The sequence below is a fragment of the Myxocyprinus asiaticus genome, chromosome 3 (assembly GCF_019703515.2).
Source record: "Myxocyprinus asiaticus isolate MX2 ecotype Aquarium Trade chromosome 3, UBuf_Myxa_2, whole genome shotgun sequence".
Lineage (NCBI taxonomy): Eukaryota > Metazoa > Chordata > Actinopteri > Cypriniformes > Catostomidae > Myxocyprinus > Myxocyprinus asiaticus.
The window spans coordinates 47676958-47701866 of NC_059346.1; the positions used below are offsets into that span (position 1 = coordinate 47676958).

At 36.3% G+C, this 24909-nt stretch overlaps 1 protein-coding gene across 3 annotated transcripts in view; it reads left to right on the plus strand.

Annotated features, from left to right (window-relative positions):
- usp2b (ubiquitin specific peptidase 2b) overlaps positions 1-24909 on the plus strand; it is a 58274-nt gene that overhangs the window by 2436 nt on the left and 30929 nt on the right. Inside the window, exons 1-2 of one of the 3 annotated variants that reach the window (XM_051676972.1) lie at positions 4369-4475; positions 5588-6090. In XM_051676972.1, coding sequence (XP_051532932.1) covers positions 4424-4475; positions 5588-6090 — 555 coding nt within the window. In that variant the 5' untranslated portion in view covers positions 4369-4423. Of the gene's footprint in view, positions 1-4368; positions 4476-5528; positions 6091-24909 lie in introns of those variants that run through there. The other 2 variants (XM_051676983.1, XM_051676985.1) reach the window with 2 other exon arrangements.

Sequence of the window (24909 nt, forward strand, 5' to 3'; positions counted from 1 at the left end):
CTGTCGCCCAGTCCTCAACTGCTTATCCGCCCTCCGGCCCCTGGTGGACTGAACTGCTCCTCCCCTTCTTCGGCATATGGCAGCGGTTCCTCCGGCTCTCGGCAGCCAGCAGCCACCCCTCTGTCCCCAGGCAGATGGCCGCGGCTGCTCCCCTGGCAGATGGCAATGGCGAGGACTCCGTGACAGCGCATCCCTCCTCCCTCCCGGGTTTCGGCACCACAGTAACAGTTAAAGGATGGGCAAGGAGGAGGCGCGAACCGACTGAACAGCAAACAACAAAACAAAACACAAACGAACACGCATGCAACGTGGCCGTGTGCGTCTCTCTCTCACGAACTGGTATCTCTGGCCGGCCCTTATCTCGCTCTCCCACTGATCAGCTGATTCAGCGCCGGTTGTGCTTCATCACGGCCCGGCCACGCCCTCCTCCTAGTCACAGGATTCAAAAGACTCGAGTCACTGAGATGAATCAAAATCAGCACCACTAATCCTTGGGATCACCTTTACACCGGGTTTACACATCCTCCGTGAGCATGGCGTGAGCGAGGCGGTCGCGTTGGATGTTCTTATTGGCCGCGCCTCTTCTGTGAGAAACAGCAGCGCCTCTGTGCAGAAAATAAAGTTATCTATGGGATCCTACGCAAAATGTATTATTTAATAAGGTCATTATAAGCTGAGGTTATTGCTGCTTCAAGGACAACAGCAGGGAGTCACATGCACTTCATTTTTATCAGCACACTTGGTTGTGATTGGTTAATGTTGTGTCTGTACTGTACACCCATACACACAGAATGGCAAAAGGTCCAGCAGTTTAGTAATTCTTTCCTTTAAGTTATTTTGAGTTTACTTTCATGCAGACATATAAATTGTAGTGTACTATAGGTTCGGTTTGAATAATTTTGACTTGCTTTTGTGTGTTTTCTAGGGCTGCCCCCTAATAGTCGACCAAACCTTAATCAATGAGAATAGTCTTGGTCGACCAAGTTTTGATTGGTCGGTTGGTCGCAGAAGGAAAAATAAAAAAAAAACAGGAAACCGACGAACACCGGTATTACCGCTGGTTGGACGCTAGGTGGTACTGTGGGTTAATTTTTGTTAAGCAGGGTTAGGGTTAAGCCTACACAGTAAATCAAGACACCTTGATATCAAACTTTGAACTTTATTTTTTATTTATTTTAACTAAAAATTCAAATGAAACTGGAAAAAAATTCAGTGCAATTAAAATGTGTGTTGTTCAACTTTTTGAAAGATGGTTTTACAACAACTGTTGAGGGCAACATCTCTTTGGAAACTAACCTACTTCATCAGTGCATTCTCGACCGGCCAGGTATTTCATTGTCTGTGAAAATACATCATTTGTGTGAATAAATATATTTATATCGCAATATCCAATTACATCGGCGACCCCTGGGCTGAGGGATCGGTGAATATTCTTGCTTTAGTGATTTTGCATGGAAAATTACATTCATTTATTTAAAAAATGAAAAACTTAAATCAAATACATTTCTAAATTCAAATTGCACTCCAAACGAAACGAAAAAGCAATTAAAATAACGAAGTGATCAAAAAAATTATATATATATATATATATATATATATATATATATATATATATATATATATATATATATAAATAACCTTCTTTCCATTTAACGTCAGGCAAGAATCCGTCTTAACATCATGGCGGAAAATTACTTACACAAATAAAAGACATAAAAACAATTATAAATGTAAAAATAATAATTATAATGATGATAATAATCACTGAAATATAAATCATGGTTCGAGGTGAATGTGTTTTTGTATTATTTTATGTTTTAATCACTGATGTATAGGCTGCAGAGTTGTGGTCACAGTGAACTGCTCTGTGGAAATAAAGCAAACTGAACTCAAAGCACCTCCTGAGCTGAGATGTCTGAGGTCATTTGCAGCACTCATAGACAATACTGTTCTTGCAAAAAAATTCAGAAGACAGAAACAAAGAAAGAGTGAGAACCTTTTACATACGTGTGTTTCACGTGACTGTACGCCTCTGAAAAATAGTGCATCATATATGCGCATAGACGGCTTTTCTGTCATCTGTTCTTAATAATATAATAAAGTGTGTTAAGCGCATGTCTGTGTCTCTATGGGCAAATTATTTGTAATATTAATTTGATAATAATAGCCTAATAATAATAATTTAATACATGGGAAACGAGCCAAATACCGTCTTGACATTGTCAGAGGCATCAGCTATTGGTGATCACTCAGACCATCGTCGATCCCTGAGATCACCGTCTGTTGGCACAACCCTAATGTGCATTTCTCTCTATAAATTAACAAAATGTTCAGACAGTCTCCTTGCTGGTTTTTCCGACACATTCAGAATCATTACCACTTTTGCTGGTGTTGCTGCGGCTCGCTTCGTGCGTGCGCTTGTAAAATGTATATTTGAAAGGCTCGTTATTACGGTTTAGCATTTCTCTGTAATGTAGAACAGTGTTAGCAATGTTACTTATAACATTCTGATCCCTGGAACTCAAACCATTTTCTGATGCTCCCCAAAATATATATATTTAAGTAATTAAATTAATATCATAAATGTGCGATGACTAGTCGACTGATGGCTTAAACTACCTACTATTAATTGACTAGGAAAATCTTTGGTTGGGGGCAGCCCTAGTATTTTTCTATAATCTCCTGATTATTTTAGTGTTGTACTGCACCCAGAGCCGCTGAGCTCAGCATGAGCCGCGTGGCAAAAATAGGTAACTATCCGCTCACTGCCGCTTCTGGGACGCGTCACCTCACGACTCACGCTTGCAGTGGGAATGGTGTAATCTGTTAATATGGGCACCGAAACGAAAACGCATCGCTCACGCCACGCTCAAGGAGGATGTGTGAACCCGGCGTTAGAGGGATGAACGTTTAGTGAATAGTGATAAGTGTTAACAGAGATGAGATAATGAAAAGCTAACATTAGCTGGTAGCATAAAATTACCTCAGGTATCCAGCGCTAATGTCCACAAAATTGTCTTGCCTTTGAAGTTGCGGGAAAAATTACATTAGCCAAATCTGTTATTTGTATCTAATGCAGTGGAGGTCTACATCCATTTTCTCGACTGTGAACATAACTGCAGTGCAGGCTTAGAATAAACAGAAGGTTATCTTCCTTTGGTGTGTACCCTAATATAGTTATCGTTATCTTTCTTGGTGTAAATGGGCCTTAACACAAATAAAGATGTTAAGCAGAATGTTACCATTCATTGTCTGGAAAAAGAAGCAATTGAAGTGAATAATGACTGAGGCTGACATTCTGCCTAACATCTCCTTTTGTGTTCCATGGAAGAAAGAAAGTCACAGGGGTTTGAAACAACATGAAGGTGAGTAACTGATATCAGAATTTTCATTTTTAGGTGAACTGTCCCTTTAAGGAGCTATTTCTACCTGATCTGACCTTTAAAATGTACTTTGTCACCTAATGTAGTCAGGTTGATTCAGTCAAACTAAATAATATTTTTGACTTGAAACCAGATACTTTTGATGTTGCCACATCAAGGCTACCTGGCAAAAATGTTTAACAGTGCATGGTAGTACCATAGTATTCTGTGTAAAGTACCTTGGAGTACCATGTAAATATCATAGTACATGAATATGATAATCTTGCAGTACCATGGTATCAAAGTGCTATGGCATTACCACTGATACTGTCACTGTGCCGTTCTCTTCTTCTTTTTCTGGGTTTCTGTTTTTGTCAAATCTTGTGTGTCAGTGCACATTACTGGCTAACAGTAACTCTAGTATAGTCTTGTCTTGCTTCCTCTCAACTGATACTGTAAGATGAGACAAGTCAAGTTAATCATGTTGTCTTAGTGCACTTGCATGTGTTTGCATTATGAAAAAACATAAATAAGTTCCCCTAGGTTTTCTGAATGCTATAATCTAGATTATTTGCAGAAAGAATATTTAATATATAATAATGGGGTAGTCTAGTTTTAGAAATTAATGAGGGGTCGGGTAAAATTCCACTCAAATTCAAAATGTTGGGGCTGTTTTTTGTTTGTAACACCTGATTCAAAAAAAAAAAAAAAAATTATTATTGAATTCTTGGTCTAGCTAATTATTCTAATGATTCAGATGGAGAATTGATTTGACTAAATACACTAAATTGATGTATTTGATATAAAAGTGTAGTTGCGTCCCAAATCGGACATTTCTGCACTATTCTATGCCATTTTGTAGTGTAAGTAGTATGTTCGCACTGAAAATGCAACAAAAAGAAGTGTGCTACGAGTACCCGGATGATGCACGTCTTCAACCGAAATAATGGAGTGTGGAATGTTGAACACTTCATGCACTCAGCGGTTTCGGCTTGCCTCACGTAGCGGAAGGGGCGGAGTTACCTGGCCGCGATGTTGGTCTGACAAAACAATAGTAATTAATGGTGAATGTGGCAACTAGCGAAACTTCTGCGAAGACAGCACCTTGCCAATGTGAGTTGAATGCTTTACCATCACCCCACACTGTGTGAATATGTACATTTTTTGTGATATAAGAGTTGGACTGAGTTTGACTAACATGCTAAAGCTAGCAGCAACATACAGTATCACATGCGTTTGAAATGTCACTTCCATCAGCTGAAAAACGGCGAATGCTTCTGTGTGGTAAAAAAAAACAAAAAAAAAACTTTAGTGTTTCATTTGGGACTATATACACTTTGAAAAGTGCATAGTGTTTATTGTAAGTGTTTATTCCCATAGTCATATCCCAACACACAAACTAATAAAATCAACACACTCTCAAGGCGAAATCGTCAGGATTCGTACAACTTTTCTAAATTTGGCCAATTCGTATGATATTGTGCGACTGCACTCGTTTGAATTCCTACGGCTTTCACAACAGCCAATGACGTTGCTGAACATCATTTCCATCTAATATGCGACAATTACTTGCTTCTGTCACACACAACAGCTTCCTATCATGTTTACACACTTTACTGATTGGTTAAGTTTAGATAAGTGGTTTGGGTAAGGGCATAATATTAATAAGCATGTCCTTAACGCCTCGTGCGCGGAACTTGCGCTTACTTCCACATTAGACATCCGGGAATTTGCACGTGATGAAGTCGTACGAGTATATGCAAACATCATCGTGCGAGATCATACGAAAAAGCCAACTCATAAATTATGTACGAATTTTCATGAGATCGGGTTGAATAAAATATATACCTTGAATGCACTGTAAATCGCTTTGGATTATAGCGTCTGCCAATTGCATAAATCTAAATGTAAATGTTGTAAGTGCATAGTGAATAGTGTGGAATTTGGGACACAGCTTATGACGTCCAGTGTGTTTTTATACAGTTATACATTTTATACAGAAGAAATACGTACACCCTTATAAAAGTAAAAAAGCCCCTGAAAATCAATTAAAGGCAGCAAATTGCCCCATAATAAAATACTGAGCTAGTCCCACTTTGGATTACAGTATGTTTCTATGATCTTTTAAGGCTGGTTTTTAGCACAGTGTATTTCTGTTTGTAACAGTTTCGCTCTCTCCTCTTTGGGGTTGACGTCTCGTCTCCACATCTTGATCATGTCTCCAGTGTACTCTCCCCCCAAATACTCCACTGGTTCCACCCTCTTAAGCCCCTACAGTTCCTATGACCCCTGTGATCCCACTCTGGGATATATCGTCCGTGGTCAACCCCAGCTCTCCAGGTATGCTCCTTCCACCTCCCGCTACCTGAACCCAAGACCTTGCCTCTCCCGAGGCGTTTTGTTCTTCCCCCAGGAACATGGGCGAGCTGCACCCCATTCAAACCCCCACATCACCCGTCGAAGTGAAAGCTCCAGTCGGATGCAGGTTAAAGCTCCAATTCCTCGGACGAATGGGCTAAGGGGCCGCTCGCCTTCAAGGACCGGATACACTTGCATATCTCCCCTATCAAGGCAGCACAGATCAGTCAGTCAGTCAGACCTGGTACATGAACTGGTCACATTGGAGATCTGTGAACAAGGAGCGGTCGAGAGAGGAGTGTACCCAATTAAAGAGAGCACGATCAGGGGACGGACGGATTGCTCAGGGCCTCTGTACTGGAGCTTAGAGGTGAGTCAGAGTCTCTTGCACACAGACAATAAACATCTAAAAAATATATCCACTGCCCATTGACTAGGCAGTTGGTAGATTTTTTTTTTTTTTTTTTTACTTACACTAGGCGTAATGACCATCTCTGCTAATCGGCCAATCGAGCACAGTTATTGGCTGAAAAAGGCAAAATATAAGCATGATGGATATATATTGGTTTATCACTAACAAGAACAGGCAATCTTCTACAGTATAGTCTTGGATGTATTTTTTAACAGTTTCAATGAAATATATGTAATTCCGTTGTGTAATTTGCTGTCTTGTCATGCAGTTTACTTCATCACAGTTCAAAAGTGCTTTGTAACACAATATTGATTTAATTTTAGGCCACATTTGCACTGTTTAAATCATATTAAGCATGAGCTTGCACATTGACACTCTCACACCTACAGTACACTTCACACATTCATGCAAGCACACTTGAGGATACATTAGACTAATCAACACCACACTGCCCATGTCTGTTCCATGTGGGCTGTGCAATAGTATAATAGGACATGCATGCAAACACATTTAATCATCTTTGCTGCTTATGAGCATACAATTCAGATTCAATTCCATTTGTTATCACAATTAGTAGTTTCAAAGAAATTGGTGCTACTTTTAGTTAACTACTTAATTTATTTCTAAATATTTCTAACAACTAAGTATTTTATTTAATCCCAATTATTAAAACAATAATGCATCAGGACCTAAATAAAAACTTACCTAATCAACACCTTGCAGGCTGTAATTACTAACACCATTAATAGCCCTGTAATAGTCAGATGTACTCACTAGAGTGTGCTGCCTTCCTCTCTTAATTACTTGTAATCATGGTGGAGCATACTGTAGCACTAAGTATCATTGATAAAAGGTTAGGCAGAGAAATATTACAAACCAACATTTTACCTACATATGCATAGTGTTCGATAGATTTGAAAGAGTATAAGCACAATATCAAATCATATTTTTTATAATATCAAAAAGAAACACGAAGCAAAATTAGCTATTTTTAATTAGCTAATTCATTTATTAATTATTAAACTATTACTATTTTATATAAAGATATTTAAAATTAGAAAATGGTTTTAGATATAAAACAATTGGATGATGTTTGTTTAATTCTGCTATCAGAAGTTCTGATTGAAGAATTAAATTATACCTCCTGAAAGTAACATATTTAATTAAAAAGAGTTACAAGTTACATTACATTGAATATAAGTTTATACTTAATATACACTAATAAAACAAGAAAACACCATATTTTAGAAAACTGATTTGAAATAATGGGATAAACATTAATAATAAACAAGTTTTTCATTTTAAAAAGAAAACACTGATTTAAAGTCCCTTTAGGACTTTAAATCAGTGCAGCGCAAGGGGCTCTAGTGAATTAGGGAGTCATTTATGTGAACTAGTTCATTTACAATGACCGTCTGAACATGGACAGTAATCACGTAAGATGAATACTTCAGAAATACACTGATGTGAATTATAGTCAGTCAATCATGATTTATAAATCCCACAATCAAAAGTGTCTGATAATAGGGGCGTTACAGAGATAAAGTGAGTCTATTCAGTTGGCCATGTGATCACAACATGGCAGACACTGTGAGGAGGGAACCCCCTTATGTAGAGTAAAAAGGTATGATTACATAATGACACATCGTTACTGAAGCCTTTGCCTGGACATGTCATAGGCCATATAACAGGTCCATATGCAAAAACTGATCCAAGATCAGCTCTCACAGGGTCTGGCCTACCATAAACCACCTCAGATTATAACTGATTTCAAGTAGTTGGCTCCGATTATTCATTTATCTGCTGACTTTGCTACACTGTTTGTTAGTTGATTGATTTTACAGTGCAGGGATATAAGGGAGTGGGGCAGAGGTCTGTACAGTGCTAAATAAAATGACTTATTCATGGTCATTCAGCACAATTTCATGTTGTTAGCTTGGACTTTGTCATTGTTGGGCCTATAGCCCAGGTGCTGTACAGCTAAGAACTGTGACTTAAGCTTATTTTCATTCCTATTCTCCTCCTGTCTAAACAGTGTGACATAACCAGATGCTTTGAAAGTTAATATCTCAATTTTTTAAGCATTATTCGAACTTCAAGAGTTCACTGTGGCAGGGTGTATGTTTTTGTTTTCTTACCTTTTGCCCTTTTTTCCACTCCCTCACTCCATGTGGTCTTAGAAGTGGTCAGGAAAGAGATGGAGTGATTTCTTTTTGATTGTATGACTAAATCCCCATATGTTGACAGTAAAGTTTTGTTGCTTGGTTTTTGTGTGTATACAGCAGGTTACATAAGTCTCCACTTTGAGGTCAAGTGTTATTGAGATAAGGCTCAGAGTACAACAATATCACAAAAATATACCTCTTATCTAGGGATGCACCGATGTGTCAGCTGCTGATATTTATCAGCCAATTATTGACCAAATTAAAACCATCAGCATATTGGTTATAAGCATGAAAATGCCGATATGAAAACCAATGGTTGATTTACAATTAATTAGCAACTCTCTTTGTAAAAACACTTTGAATTTAAATGTACAATCCAGAAATAATAATAGCCACAATTTGTAGAAGGGTTGACACTCCTAAGAACATGTAATTTGTGCATTTTTATTCTTTATCATTCTTATGTTAATGCTGAAAAACCACCATAAAATGACAAGACGGAAAACGGAAACGGAACTTACCTATAGGCTATATGTTGAGGGAAACCATTCAAAATGCTTTGAAGCCAGCAGACTTTGATTCTGAGACAGCAGTATGCGTTCCATTAATGCCACACGATTGATTGAATTAAGACTGAAATCGCTATATGGCCTTGTGCGATAACTAAACCTTAAAAGGCTGCGTTTCTACCTTCAGCACTTCAGTCAGTGCTTCAGTCAGTGCTGTGAGCAAGTGGCGCCCTCTAGTGGTCTGGATGACATTATCCATTATACTACAATAAAACAGAATTTAAAAGGGGGTTTTGTTTCTTTGGTTTAAAGGTGCACTCAGTAACTTCACTCAGTAAAGTCTTTGTGTCATCTTGGACACACTGACACCTTGCGGCTTGGATGCAGCATCATTTAAAATCAGTAGTTTTCAGTTTCAGATGTCATTGTAGAAATTTAGTATTCATAGTCAGCCATGATTACTTTAATCAATTAGTGAAAGTGTCAAATAACAGGACAGTTACTGAGATTTCGCGAGTAGTATTTGGCTGGTCATGTGATTCTAGAGGCCTAGGTATACTTCGTTTTTGCCTGTTCCGGATCAGCTCGCGCCTGGTCGACCACGTTACCTTTGTGAATATACTATTTTGACCACGAGTGAATACGGACACGTTTGACGCATGTCCACTATAACTTCTTTGTGATACTCTTTTAGTAGAGTCAATGGTTGGTGCATGTGCCCGGGATGCAAACAGACGATGACCACGTTCACCAGTCAAGTAAATCTGGCCGGCACCCGGTCAGGCTGCACAGACTGGATTATGACAAAATTTACGTCACGCCTACTGTGCGCGGAGCGATCCGCAACGTGGACGTGCAAAGTTTACTTTGGTCTTAACATGGCAGTCCCCTTCACCCTCTTCATGTAGAATAAAACAGCTTTTATAAGGTTACTGATATGACTGGAGTCTTCATTTTAATGTTAGTTGTCATGATTTTTTTTTTGATTTTTTTTTTTGTCTTCTATTTTACTTCATTGTGGCTCTCTTAAAAATTTTGACCTGTCATGTGTTCAACAGATCCAATCATGTTCAATGGAAATTATTTATTATTGGAACAGTAAAAAAAGCTTTTGTTCCTCTTTGTACATTTTTAAAGCATAATTCCACAGTAAAACAAAATAAGACACGTGGCAAAATATCGGTATCGTCCTATGTGTTTTTAGTAAAAATCAGTATCGTTATCTGCCAACAAAATTTATATCGCTGCATCCCTACGCATCAGTCCATTAAAAAGCTGAATTATTTTACAATGCCTTTTAATAGTGTTCTGTCATTTTATGTGCAATATGTTTTGTTTTCTTTAAAGGTAAAGTGTGTAATTTTTGCGTGTAATGGTTTCCTGAACTCTACCCCCGTCTTACATTGGTTGGACAAACAAATATTCCCACCTCAAACTCACACCATTAGACGAGCCAATGTTCTTTTGTCTGGCAGTGGTGTTTCCTGAAACCATAGTTCCAATTAACTTTCGCAAACAGCGTTGCAAAGTTGTTGCACAGAACAAATTGCACAGTTTCTTGTTAGTTTATGGTGTCGTGGTTCGAATGATCAATGTGTAACATAGTTACTACGGTGTTGGGAAAGAGTCCTGACTAGCTAGCTAATTTCTCCAATGATACATCATCGTACTATAATTGTTAACTATTGAGTTTCTTTGGTGTACGGGAAACGCATCCTTGGTCAGGAGTCAGGATGCTCAAACAAACAGGGCAATGTTTTAAAATTCACCCCAGAGCCACAGTGTTTACACTGTGAAGAATCAACCTATGAATGGCTATAGTTGTTTCATCATATTAAGCTGGTATTGGAGAAAGATTTGCAACTGAAAAAAGTACACAATGTTAGTTTTTGTACCTATATTGGATATTAGTTTTATTGTTCATCACTGATAATCAGAACTCCAATCACTATCAGTGTTCTGAATGTTCTGTAAATTTATTTTTCTTACCGTCTCAGTTTGATACAGAGAGCACACCAGTGGGTGTTTACTAAGAGAGTGAAACAGCACTGTAAAAAGCGAAAATGTGAAATTGTTATCACAAGGAGATATTTTAGCCTGCCTGACTTTACCCATAAAAGTGACTTTTGTTGGTGTAACCTCATGTGGTCAGGTTCAGTCATATTATATTATATTTTTGACTTGAATAAAACCAGTTCATTTAGATTTTACCACATGAAGCACATTTTAGGTTCCACAACAAAACATTTTTACATGCAGTTCAGTCTGATGATACTCCAAAAGTGTAAGAACTATAACCGTAATACCATCATCCTTTACTTCAGCATTCAAAGTAACAAAAACCCAGACTGTTAAAGAAAAATACCCCTGATAGAAACTAAAGGAAGATCGGTTTGGCTTAATGTATGAATTAAGAGTCATGTCAGTCATTTGCTGGGGAGATAATAAAGTTGCTAATTTCTATATTTTTTCTGGTGTGGCATATAGTTTCTAAAGAAAACATTGTCAAGGACTGTAAACCCAAGGACTTATGCAATGACATAAGGTTTTGTGTGTTTGCTATAAAGAAGAGAAAGCTAGAAAAAGTGAGACAGCTGGTAAGAAAAAAGAAGCAAGTGTGTAATAGTTCTATCTTTGGGAGAGTCACATACTGATGCCACTCCTTTCTCTTTCTCTCACGTCAAGTAAAAAGCATGAAGTAGGTTCAGGATATACATGTCTGTACAAACACACACACATTTACATACACTCCCATTCAAACTAAGAAGGGCACAATAATACGCCTACTTCTGTGGTTTGTGTCAGATTGAAATTACATGGGAACACGTCCTCTGTCCCGCCTTCCAAATCACTCGGTCACTCCACATGCAAATCACCTCCTGGGATCTGTGCCGAACTCTCACCATGACAACCAAACATGTCTGCACAAGACACCAGAATGAGTCAATGCTTCTTTCAAACTTAATAAAAGGGCTGTTAGTAGTTTATAACGGGATATTTTGTTGTTTGTGGGTTTTGCAATGAGAATGATGTTTGCAGGTTCTTGCGTGGCAAAAACATTGATCTTTGTCCTGTCTAGGATAATCTAATTGGGTGAATCTCATGAATGATGTCAAGAACATGTCCGGGTCATATTTAAATGCAAAATCAAAAGGAAGCAATAGTGATTGTATTTTGCTTGAAGCCTATTTGTAAGATCATTGAGATTTTAGGCATTTATGACATTATTTTCATGACAATTTAGCATGTTCAAATTTCTTTTTCACTTTTACTAGTTTATTTAATTGGTCTTCTAACAATGTCCTACAGTCTTTGTACATGCATCACATGAGATGAGTCATTTTTTATTTTTATTGTTTTCATTTTGTCTTTGGAAAATCATGAAAATTCCCACCGTATTGTCATTTCCAACAATCTCAAATACTGAATTGTGAAATGACGGTGATGGAAATGACATTTTCCTTAGTCATGCTAAGGCTAATTTCATAGCTAACATTTTATTTATCCTAAATATACACAATTTAAAAATATTTTCATGCTTTTTGCATAATTTGGAACAATTACAGCTTGATTAGAAATGATGCCCAATAAAAAAAAATTCTACTTGTAAGTGATATTTACCTTGATTTGTTTTTCTAACATAACTTGTTTCATATTTCATCTCATCTCATTTCACTGACACGCTTGTCAACTTTGTTTACAAGTAGAATAACTTTTTAAAAAAGTCCATAAGGGTCGAAATTGTTTTTGAAACATTTATAGAATTTATAGTCACACAATAAATATTGAAATGGTTTTTGTTTGTCACTCTTTGTTCAGATTATCATAGTTTTAAACATGTAATCATTTATATTTTTATAATGGTTTTTCATAGTTTAATATTGAAAGTCTGTCTGGGACAAGGTTAAAACAAGAAAATATATACATTTACATTTACATTTATTCATTTGGCAGACGCTTTTATCCAAAGCGACTTACAAGAGAGGAAAACATAAGCGAATCATCTTAGGAGACAGTGGTATAAAAAGTGCTGTATTACAAAGTATCACTAGCATCATAATAGTATTCAAAATAGAATAACGTGCAACAGAAATTTTTATTTTATTATTTATATATTTTTTTTAATGACTGGTTAAGTGTTCTTGGGGAGAAAGACGTGCTTAAGTGTCTTGAAAATAATGTCACAATATAAAAATATAATGGTCTTAAAATATACTTAATTTTCTTGATGCAAAATAAGATGTATAGTTGCATTGGTGAATAAACATCTACTACTACCTAACCATTGTAAAGGAAAATCACAAATGAGATCTCTTTAATATTTAAATTTTTCCTCCCTATTAACTGCAATGAGATGAAATGAGGAGCAAATGAAGACTTTTGTTTCTCAGATTTATCTCCTGAAAAAAAGACCAAAATGATCTCACATGCATCTCCTCTGGACCTCACAAAAGATCTCAATAATGTCAAATTGTGCTCAGATTTGCAGAGATACCAAAGTCTGCAATCAATCATTAAATTCTTCCAAGAGCAAATTTCCTGGGCTATGCTCTCTGTATTGACTTTTTAAAGCTCTATATTTGAACTGTATGTCAACAGTTGTCTCATTTGTGTCCATTTTTATTTCTCCTGTTTAGTAGAATCATCTGAAACAAAGTTGATACTTACTGAAAACTCCATTATGTCACATGATCTAAGAGCAATATTTGAGCAATATTCTGTTACATCTTCCTCTTGATATTTTTCTACAATTAACAAAAGGCTCAAGGATAAAATGTATTATAGCTTTTATATTCATTCAAAACACCCTGAATTTCACAGAATGTTTGTTGCACAGAACTGAAAGTCAGTGACCCATTACATCCTCTAAACCCATGGAAATTTCCATTCTTGGAAGTCTTACTTTCCAAAGAATGACTACTTAAAGGCCTAATATAGCATTATTTGCTAGACTCAGCTCCCCATGACATGGGAGTAGTCTTGTCAGTTAAGTTCATTTGGCTCCATTATTATTAGCGCAAAAGTGATAAGATTAGTGAAAGGCTGAATTTGTAAACATTTACAGCTTGAAGGACAGTAAAGCAGTCATAGATCAAGATCATACTTATATTACTCATGGCTCAGATAAGCTGGTTTATTGGACACAATAAAGCACTTTGCACTTTCATCTACATTAGTGTCAAGACTGATTGGCTTATTCTGGCCTGCAATAAGAGCAGGTCTGGGGCCAGCTGTGTACTTGACTGAGAACAAGCCATTTGAAGTGACAGTACAAGACTTCCTCCGATAGATCCCAGAGACAATATGACTTCATACTGGCTTCACAGGCTGAGGGAAGCCATGGCCTCCATCACATACTACAAATTAGGTGCCTCTTATACAAAACTACAAAATACAACAGCACAAAGTTCTATGATTGTATTTATACAACAATTAGCACCAGTCCCCTAATCGGATTGGACAATTTGAGTTCCAAGGGTGCTGATATTTAGTATAACAGCACTGGGATGCTTCACCTTTGTATTACTCAGCTTGTCTGTGTAAGAGTTTAAGATATGCTGTCAGTCCTGCTTTGCCTTCATTTGGAACTATTTTCATTAGCAGAGCAAAAATAGGCAAAATAACTTGCCATATTGTGTCTAAAATGTACGTTTCTCATTATTAACTTCATGTTTGCAGAAACGTTCTATAAAAATATAACATTATAAGAGTGCTGTTGTACTGTAATATTCTCTGCACTCTTGCTCATGTGATATTGCTTTATTGAATGTCATGTGCAGTTGCATTCTCGAAAATACTGTCACATGAATTCATAGGTCTTACATTGAGGCTTCAACTTAAAGGGTTAGTTCACCCAAAATGAAAATTCTCTCATCATTTACTCACTTTTATGTGCTACAAGATGTGTATGAATTTCTTTCTTCTGCTGAATACAAAGAAAGATTTGTAGAGGAATCACATGGTGATAAGGCCTTTGAATATGAAGGTAAATCAGTATCAAAACTCGAGAGCTTGCAAATTTGGATTTGAGAACTTGTACAATAAATATTTGTACTCGTAAGTTTACACTCACAACACCAATATTTTATTTTGAAAACAAAAACAGATCTCTGGAAAACACTGTAAAAATTTTTTATTCTGGTTGCAACATTTTATATACACAAACACTTTTCTTAAAAAACTACCTATATTTGCAGAATTCATGCTGGAAATCAAGCGCTTAATAAATGTTAAGAGATATATTAGCGATAAAAATTTTTTTCTTGCTTGTTATGATGAGATCTTTCCTGCCTCCTGAGTGATGTGAATGTAATTTTTTTCTTTTCTTCTCCTTTTTATTTCCTTTTTTCCTTTACATTTTGTGTACAAGTAATGCAAGTGTACAGGTGATGTAAATAATTTTCCTACAAATATGCAAGTCTGCACTGATACTCCTTTATTGCACTTTTTCATTGTAATCTTTTTTTTTCTTCAATAAAAAAAAAAAAAAGGAAATTTTTTTTATTTTGTTTTTATTTTTTTGTAAGGCGAAAGCAGAGCCAGTCATCACGACGGAGGGATCTAACAATCCAAAGGAAAGTTTTTTTTAATAATGAAATAAATAGTGTTTAAAAAAATCCCACACTTATAAATATGTTTTCCTTCACTGATATACTAACGTATATTATTGAAGAAGATCACTTTCCACTCCACAATGTAAAGTTTTCCCAGGTATCCAAGTATTGTACAGGTAGTTGTCCATTAGTGTGATGTCTAAATAACCAACATTCATTATTCTTTTGGCTGAAGCAAGTTCGCTAATGATGATTAATATTTAAAGGAAAATGTACAGTCAGCTGGTCATTATATTAAAATAAACCACAACAAGGTGATCAGGGCCCCAACGTGAAGCAGTCTTTTATTATCACACTGAATGAGGTTTATTTTAAGATAATGACCGGCTGACTGTACATTTTCCCTTAAATATTGACCATCATTAGCAAACTTGCTTCAGCCAAAAGAATAATGAATGTTGGTTATTTAGACATCACACTAATGGACAACTACCTGTACAATACTTGGATACCTGGGAAAACTTTACATTGATGAGTAGGAAGTGGTCTTCATCAATAATATACATTAGTATATCAGTGAAGGAAAATGTATTGATAAGTGTGGGAGTTTTACAAAACATTTTTAATACTATTTAATTAATTATAAAAAATAAAAAAAACCTTGTTTTGTGTGAGAAAAGACCAAAATGTAACTCCTTTTTTCAAAGCTCGATTACACTTCCTATAGCGTCATCAAACGCTCTGCGCATGCGTCAAGCACTAGGAAGTATAATCGAGCTTGAAATCATGATCGTGCCTAGAGACAGCAATGGCAAAGAGACTGCAATGGCTTATTTGCATGTAAATGAGATACAAATAGCATAAAATCCCAGAAGAAGTGCATAATTTTATTGATACTCAGGGAAGAAGAAATGGTGTCATTATCATCATCAAAAAACAAAGTTACATCTTTGCTCTTTCCGGTCAAAAAAGACCGGGAGGACCAAAGGTAGGATTCATTAATGAATTCCATAGGAGGATTATGATGAGAGAACTTTTATGACCTCTGAAAAAAAATCAGCAAGATGTCTTCAAGAGGATCAGAACAGTCAATGCTGCAGGGTTATTTTACAACAGTCTTGCAAGCTATGGAGCTTTTTTAAATTGGTGTTATTGATCATTTAGCTGTCGGAACATCAAAAATGCATTCAGTTTTCATTTGCTGCTGATTTGTGACTGATTATTAATTCGCTCTAATAATGTAGAGTGAATCAAATTTAGATTTACAAAGCTGACCAGACAATGCAAGATCATGTCGCCTTTCTAAGCTTTGTAATGGCTCTGAATAGCTTGGCTAAAAGGGGTTTGATGAGACAGTCAGGAGACTCAGAGATCTTGTGAGGAGGAGTTCTAGGTAATTATCTCATCTCAATCACATTCGACACAGTCCAAAAGCTCTCTGTACTCTTTGGCTTTTACTGTCGAACATACATGCCAGATTCCTGACATACCATGTGTCTGAATGACGTAAATTAAGATCACGAGTGCATGCGGCTGTGCATTGCTGCTGATTTGATCATCTTGTTGCATGTGTTAAGTAAAAACTCAGTCTTCCTCCTTATTCTGAGCCGTTTGTAGAATATTTGAAAAAACTTCCATTTGTTTGAAAGCCACACCTGAAAATAAGTTCTGTAAATTGCACCTTTATTTGTTTTGATTTGATTTTTTACTTTTTTTTTGTTTTTTTGTTTTTTTTGCTACCATATGAATTGGTCAGTGGCTGCCAAATTTCATAGAAAGCTCTGCAGATGTCTGCAGAATTTGAACACTATTCACTTGCAAAGTTTTACACTATATGGCCAAAAGTTTGTGGACACCTGAACGCCTATATTCATATGTGCTTGATGAACATTTAATTTCAAAACCATAGGGTTTAATCCCACTCTTTGCTCCTATACCATCTTCCACTCTTCTGGAAAGGATTTCCACTTGATGTTGTAATATAGCTGCATTGATTTGCTCCAATTCAGACATAAAAGCATCATTGAGGCAAGACAGTGATGTTAGGTGATGGACCCTGTTCCATAATTAAATTGGAAGAAGGACCCGAGCCATGTCTATGAACAAAAGTAGACTTGGGGGTGATCTCTTTTGACTTGGTGTAAGTAACACCCTAGTAACCACCTAGAACACTCCAGCAACCACATAGCAATACACTAATAAACACTCAAAACACTGTAACAACCTCATAGCAATGCTCTCACCACCACCCTGAACACCCCGGCATGATGATGAGTTTTCCATGTGCAAGACCTTGATAAAAATCAAGCTTGCTTTTTGTAATTGCATTTTGGAAGCTACCAATAATGTGTGTAATTTCAGATCCATTTAACATATTTACCGTATTTAAATCCATTCAGAAGAATACCGCAGATTTCTCCCACAGTCAGTACAGATAATGTAAAAAAAAAGTGGGCAGTTTTTTGTGATTCTCTATATTTACTGTTTGCTCTTATGTCACCTGGTATTCTGACTTGATCATATCTTTCCTGTTATGGCAAAACCACCCTTGACTTCAATAGATATGCTGATGAAATCGCAAACGATAGGAATGCAAGGATCACCTCCAAGCCACACTTAGTGCACACTAAGGAGCTTTAGTTTGCCACTACATAGTGCCCTACTTCCCCAGAGATTACAAAGACATAATGGCAAAGGATTAATTAGCCCCCTTGAGTACACACTTACGTTGAGTCAGCACACAAATGGCTTGAGGATTCAGCAAGTATCCTAAAATTCTTTCCTTGAAAATCAGCTGAATTGGACAAGTATGCAAATGCCTTTGTATTAATTACCCAGCCTGATCTCATTAATATACGTAGATATTTGTACGTTAATATTTGTAACATTAAATGTGCATGTTTTTACGTACAATATGGACATTTGAAAGCATCTAAAATGTAAACATTTTTACGTATTTACAGCCTAGAAACTTAAAATATTGACAAATCCATTACAACTATATTTGAATACGCGAATCGATTATAAATATATTTGTACATTTTTACTGTTTACTGTATAGATATTTTAGATCCCTTAACCCTACCCCAACCTCTAAACATATCCACATTTCAACAATATAAAAACATGTAACAAGTAGATTAATGTACAGGTGCAATCATTTTTGTTAAAATATATTCATTTATATATATTTTTCAGATGCTAATCCCACACCTACTCCTAAACCTAACCATAACCATTTATTAAGCATATAAAACACATAACAGGCTGATAAATGTAATCACAATAATTTGTTCAGAAAAATTGCAAAATTCAGTACAAAAGTAGTCCAAATGGTGATGCGCTGCATCTGATGTGCTCCCTGATGGCATACAATGGCATTGTGTGAGGTGGAGTGTAGAATTTAAATTAATAATCGCTGTAAATCTTCTCCTGATGCACTCCATAATGGCGCTGTCATATCTCATTCAAACATATACATCGCAGAATACGGCATGTCACAAACGGTCACGAGACACTTGAGAGCCAATGAGCATTCGACATCACTGCTGTAAAACTGCTGGTCGTAATGCTTGAGGCGGCAATATTTGAATTTTGAAAACGAAACCAACATGGGTTGATGGTTACGGCGGGCGCAACGGTGGATGGAGACGGAGATCGTTGAATAAAAGGCTTGAATTTGGGTCTGTTCTTCACAGAAAACAGTCTGAAGATTTGGATTGTAGCTAACAAATGTATGGATTAATTTTATTGTTGTTTTATGGTGCTTTATGTGGTTTATTTAGTTTTTTGGCATATTCTGAAAACTCCTTTTGTGTCCCATGGCAAACAAAAACAAAATTAAATGTTTAATAAATGATTAAACGATTACAGAGTTTTTATTTATTTTAACATTTAAAAGTGTAGTCTTGGTTAAAGTGATATAATCCTTTAAAATGTTGCATAGGGCAGCAGAACTGAATGAAACCGTTAAAATGGCATATTATAATGTCAACTGCATTAAATAAATGTGATGGCATTTAACTAATCTCATTGATTATAAATTAAATGTATTTAACTGATTAATTCTATGAATTATTCAATATTAAACAATTCAAATAGTACACATAAACATTTGTACGTTTCTATAGGTGTTAATACATAAAATGATGACGTTTACATGCTGTCAATACGTCAGTATTGTACGTTTCGTGTCTATGCAAACGTAAGAGAATATACGTTTGCTAGAACCAAACTTTACTTAAAAGTACATACGAGTTCTCATTAGATCACATTGAATTGCCTTAGTGCATGATGGTTTATTTTAGTAAAGGTACATTTTTATTCCCTCTTTGATCTGTAATGTATATAAACTGTTTTGTTTTTTCTCAAAACCTCAGACATTATGCAACTAACCTGCTTACAGACGCCATCTCAGATTGCTCAGATAACAGCAGCTTTCGACCTGTACTAACCTACTGCTTTCTGTTCCACACTGATTACTTTTTTTTATTTATTTTTTCAGGCAACCAAAAATGTGCTTCATGAGGTAACATCTAAATTAACTGGTTTTATTCAAGTCAAAAGTGTTATTTAATCTGACTAAATTATGTTACAAGAATGGAGTAATTTTTATTTTATTTTCAAGTAGAAATAGATCCATGAGGTTACAGTTGCTGGCTACCACTAGGCACATTATAAATGCCTCACTGTAACTTCGATTTTTGCTTTTTTTAAAGAAAAGTATGGACGAGTCAAAATAATTTTTTGTGGTAATCAACATTATGCCACAAATGCTGTCGATTGAGCTAAACTTGTATTGAACCCAGAATATTCCTTTAAACACCAAAAGCCACTAGATAGTGATAATGTTGCCCCTGAGAAATGTAAATATATTTTTATAAATATATGTAAATATACAGCCCTAAAAAATTATAGCTAAAATAAAAAGTAAATATTTTGGAAAAATTAAAACTAAACTCAATCTAGAAAACACATTTGTTGAAAACACAGATTAATTGTGTGTATAATTCACCCCTGCTTTCAGTTCTCATGTGTGCCTGATTTAGGAAATAGGTTAGGGAAAGTCACTGTATACAAATCGTGAATTAACTAGGATTACAAGGGATACACACAGATTGTGTTTATTTCTTCATTGTAGTGTAACACCCCCCCCAAGCATACACTGTGGTGAGCATGGTGATGATATAATGTCAAGGGAGATCTAGATGAAACATCAGAGACATGGGACAGAAAATCAGCAACAAGAGCTGTTGCCAGAGTTACCTAAAAACACAGTTGTGTGTGTGTGTGTGTGTGTGTGTGTGTGTACCTTTAATTCTTAAGTCCCACATATACAGTACACACAGATGCTTACCGTTCTCTATAATCCCTCTTATAACTGCAGCTGTCACTGAAAGACCTTTGATCCTCATGAAAACAGTGTTTGCATACAATGTGAAAAAGTCATTCCCACACAGTTGACTTGCACAGTTAAAGGGGAAGCACTTAAAAGGGATAGTTCACCCAAAAACGAAAATTCTCATCATTTACTCACCCTCATGCCATCCCAGATGTGCATGACATTCTTTCTTCTGCTGAACACAAATGAAGATTTTTAGATGAATATCTCAGCTCTGTAGGTCCATACAATGCAAGTGAATTTTGAAGGTCCAAAATCACATAAAGGCAGAATAAAAGTAATCCATACTACTCCAGTGATTCAATTAATGTCTTCTGAAGCGATGCAATCACTATGGGTGAGAAACAGATAAATAGTTATATAATTTTCAACTTTCACTTTGACTTTCAGAATGTGAAAGTGAAAGTGGAGATTTATGGTAATAAAAGGACTTAAATATTGATCTGTTTCTCACCCATAGTGATTACATCGCTTCAGAAGACATATAGTAAACAACTGGAGTCGTATGATTACTTTTATGCTGCCTTTATGTGATTTTTCTGGAGCTTTAAAGGTTTGAAAGGAGCTACAGAGCTGAGATATTCTTCTAAAAATCTTCATTTGTGTTCTGCAGAAGAAAGAAAGTCATACACATCTGGGATGGCATGAGAGTGAGTAAATGATGAGAGAATATTCATTTTTGGGTGAGCTATATTTTTTTATATCAATCATTAGAGTTATTATTTTTTTTATTCGCATGGTTCTTTAATATGAGGTCTACCAATAAATGGCCTCTCAATGGTAAGGTAACTCACATATGTTTTGTTATTTGCATACATTATTCAACCTTTTATGTAGCCACTATTTATCTCAAGGGAGAAATGTGTAGGTTTTGTAGTGTAACAGTTAGACATACCCCAAAACAAATGAATTATGACCACAAATTTGTGACCATTTAGATCTCAAAACTACTTTGCATAAAGATGACATAATATTAAAAATAATAATAAGCATAATGCATGTTATGTTTTTAATGATGTTGTGAAGATTATTCTTGTTGTGTCAAGAAACAGAAATAAAACAATATTAAAAATTGTTTCTGTGAATCGGTTATTAGACACTTAAACGTAAAAATAATTGCTATAGGTAACAACAAATTTTTAAAAAATATCGGTCGATCTCTATTAAACAGCAAGTTACAGTAGTTATGCTAACTAAAGGTTATTAGGCATGTCACACCTCCCTGCTCTCTTTACATAACTAATAACTATCCTCTTTGTGACTAAATATTAGCATAGAACACATAACAAATTGTTTCTATTTAAAGCTTAAACCTATTCAGGATAATTCCCTGACTGGTGCCAGGTTACACATCACTTACAGAACACTGTTTATGTAAAGAAATACGGTAGTTTTGTCACAGGACAGTAGAGCCTGCGTGCTATATTCAACAGACCACTGAGAATCAACAGAACATCTGTGAATGTTCTTATGTTGGAAGAAGACCCTCATAAAGTGTTCTTATTGATAATCTGAAGCTTATTTTGAAGACCACATAAAATTGTTTGATGAACAAAGTTTTCTTTCTAGAGTGGACGTATTTCCTGTTGATACAGGTAGTTGGGTCGGGACATATTGAAAGGCAAATCCACACAAAGGCACCAAAGACACAATAATGACCCATAATTTGCTGCTTGCTATTGCTAGCCGTAGGCATGTGGTATTAATAATTTAGGGGGAGGGGACATTCTCACTCTAGAAAGCATTTTATTGACCAAAATACTGTATACGCCCCTGTGGACCTACTGATGAGTCATCACTATTTTTGGTCCGTTATCCCAGAAGAGACTAAACCTATACATTTTAAATACATAGATTTGCTAGTAGTTAATGATGTCAAGCCACAACATTCTCTTGAAGTCAAGAGGAATCGAAGAACTCATGTGATTGTTCTTAGACTTCCACACAGCTTACTTGGATCAAACCATCCCCCTCCCCCCAAACTTTCCACTCATGACTGTGAACATTTCATTAGAGCTAAGTAAACACTCTCTGCCAAAACCTGCTCTCTTTTCATGCACTTATTCATTGGTCAGTTCACCATTAGCAGTTACACATTTTCCTGGTACATGTCCAGCCTTTGCTCGCCTCAGGACGACAGAAAAAGAAACTTTAATATTATGTAATTGAGGTTGAAACAGCCAAGAATTTCTTTTCCAAACCCAGCAGTTTTCTACACTGTCTAACAGCTGTGAATATCATAATGTATAATGCAGTTTTATAAAGTAACATGTTGTTATCAGTCCAAAAGCTATTCTGGCTGGCTGAATATAGCAGTTTAATAGCCTTGCCCACTGTTGTTTTCATGCCACAGAAAGAATGTTGCTCTGCTAGGTGACTCAGGCTTTGTTTCATGGAAATCAAACAGATACTGATGACCTTGTTAGTGGTGCTTGCTAAGGCAATACTTAGATTTAGGGATTTGAACTTCTGACTATGTTAATAGTTCTAGAACTTCCATTCTTCTGCCGATGCAGACGCAACACCTTGCTAAAGTACTCTGACAGTGTTTTCTGCGCTACCAGACAGAGGCACTTCAACACTGCTTCTAAATCAGCAGCGCGAAACACACAGTGTGACCAGTGTAGTCTGATTCCCGAATGAATGACTCCTATGAACCAGTTATACATGAACCAGAATATACACAGCAAAAAATGCCATAGACTTGAACTGAAGGTGGGACCTAAGACATATCTATAGGAATCAGAATATTATAAGAGTCTTGGCCAGTAAGCAACAACCCAGAACTCCGTAGCAACAACATAGCAACATGCAACCAGAACCATGGGCAAGCATGACTCACATTTCTACATAAAATATAAAAATCTTGTGTTTCCTTTGTATGTTTCACTCTCAACACCTTTAGATGTGGAGTGCCTAAAAATGCACTGACTATTGCTGTGATAAGCCAGTCATGTTACAGACATTCCTAAAGGAATTTTAGGAATACAGCACACCATATTACACCTCACCCTACCTCTGCTGTTAGGTAATTACCCTCCCCTGACCTATTCATAACTCAGACTTATGTTTATATAATTATATAGTCTACGTTTATGTCGATATACTGTAAGTTAATTCAAAATAATTGCCTTGACTGTTTTGATTTATCCTAGATAGTATACATTAATATAAAGAAAAATGGGCAAACTAGACCATACAAATCAAAGGTAATTTTGAAAATACAAATGCAGTAGTTTTATATCAGACATTTGAGTCAATAAATGATTATGTTTTACAGTGCACCATTCATGCGTGAGTAGGAATCAAGAGAGAATTTCTGTTGAAACATACCAGGCATTATCTAATGATCTTGGCCAGGGGCCCGTAGCAAGACATGCAGTTTTAAAATGAACATGTTACAAGGTTTAACATCCATTGTGAGAACGGGCTCATTTCCAGCTTGTCGTTTCTGGACACCACAAATTTGTTACACGGTACTATGAACTCATTAACCAGCAGCACCAGTGTACATGTTGCTTATTATACAAAAGCTGCAGTGATTGTAGTTTAACTGTGGTTATGTATAAGTTCTGAGAAGTCCAATCTCACACAGCAGTAGCCCCTGTTTCCAGTGAAGAAATGTGGGGGGGGGGGGGGGGTTGGGTTTCACCTACATTGTGGGGACCAGCCAATGGTCCCCACAAGGAAATGCCTTAATAAACATACTAAATAATGTTTTAGTTAATATCTAAAATACTAAACGTTTTCTGTGTGTGTTAGGTTTAGGGGTAGGGGTAGGGTGAGAGAATAGAAAATATCATTAACTCAGAATAAAAAATAGATGTCAATGGAAAGTCCCCACCAAGATACAAAAGCGTGTGTGTGTGTGTGTGTGTGCAGTTGGTTTCCTCTATGTTTGTGCATGCCAAAGAGACTTTACCGATAGTGATATCTGATGTGACACTGCATCAAACTAGCAGCACGCATACCAGGGGCCCCTCAGTGCTCAACCTGTCTTTTGCATTGGCATTGGCATCTAACACACAAATTCACACACATGTGCATATTTTGCATAACGTACATTGCAGGAACACATGACACACAACATGCTGAGGGAACAGATGTGTTAGTTTTTGCAAATGGCCCGTATGCCTTGTAGCATAGAT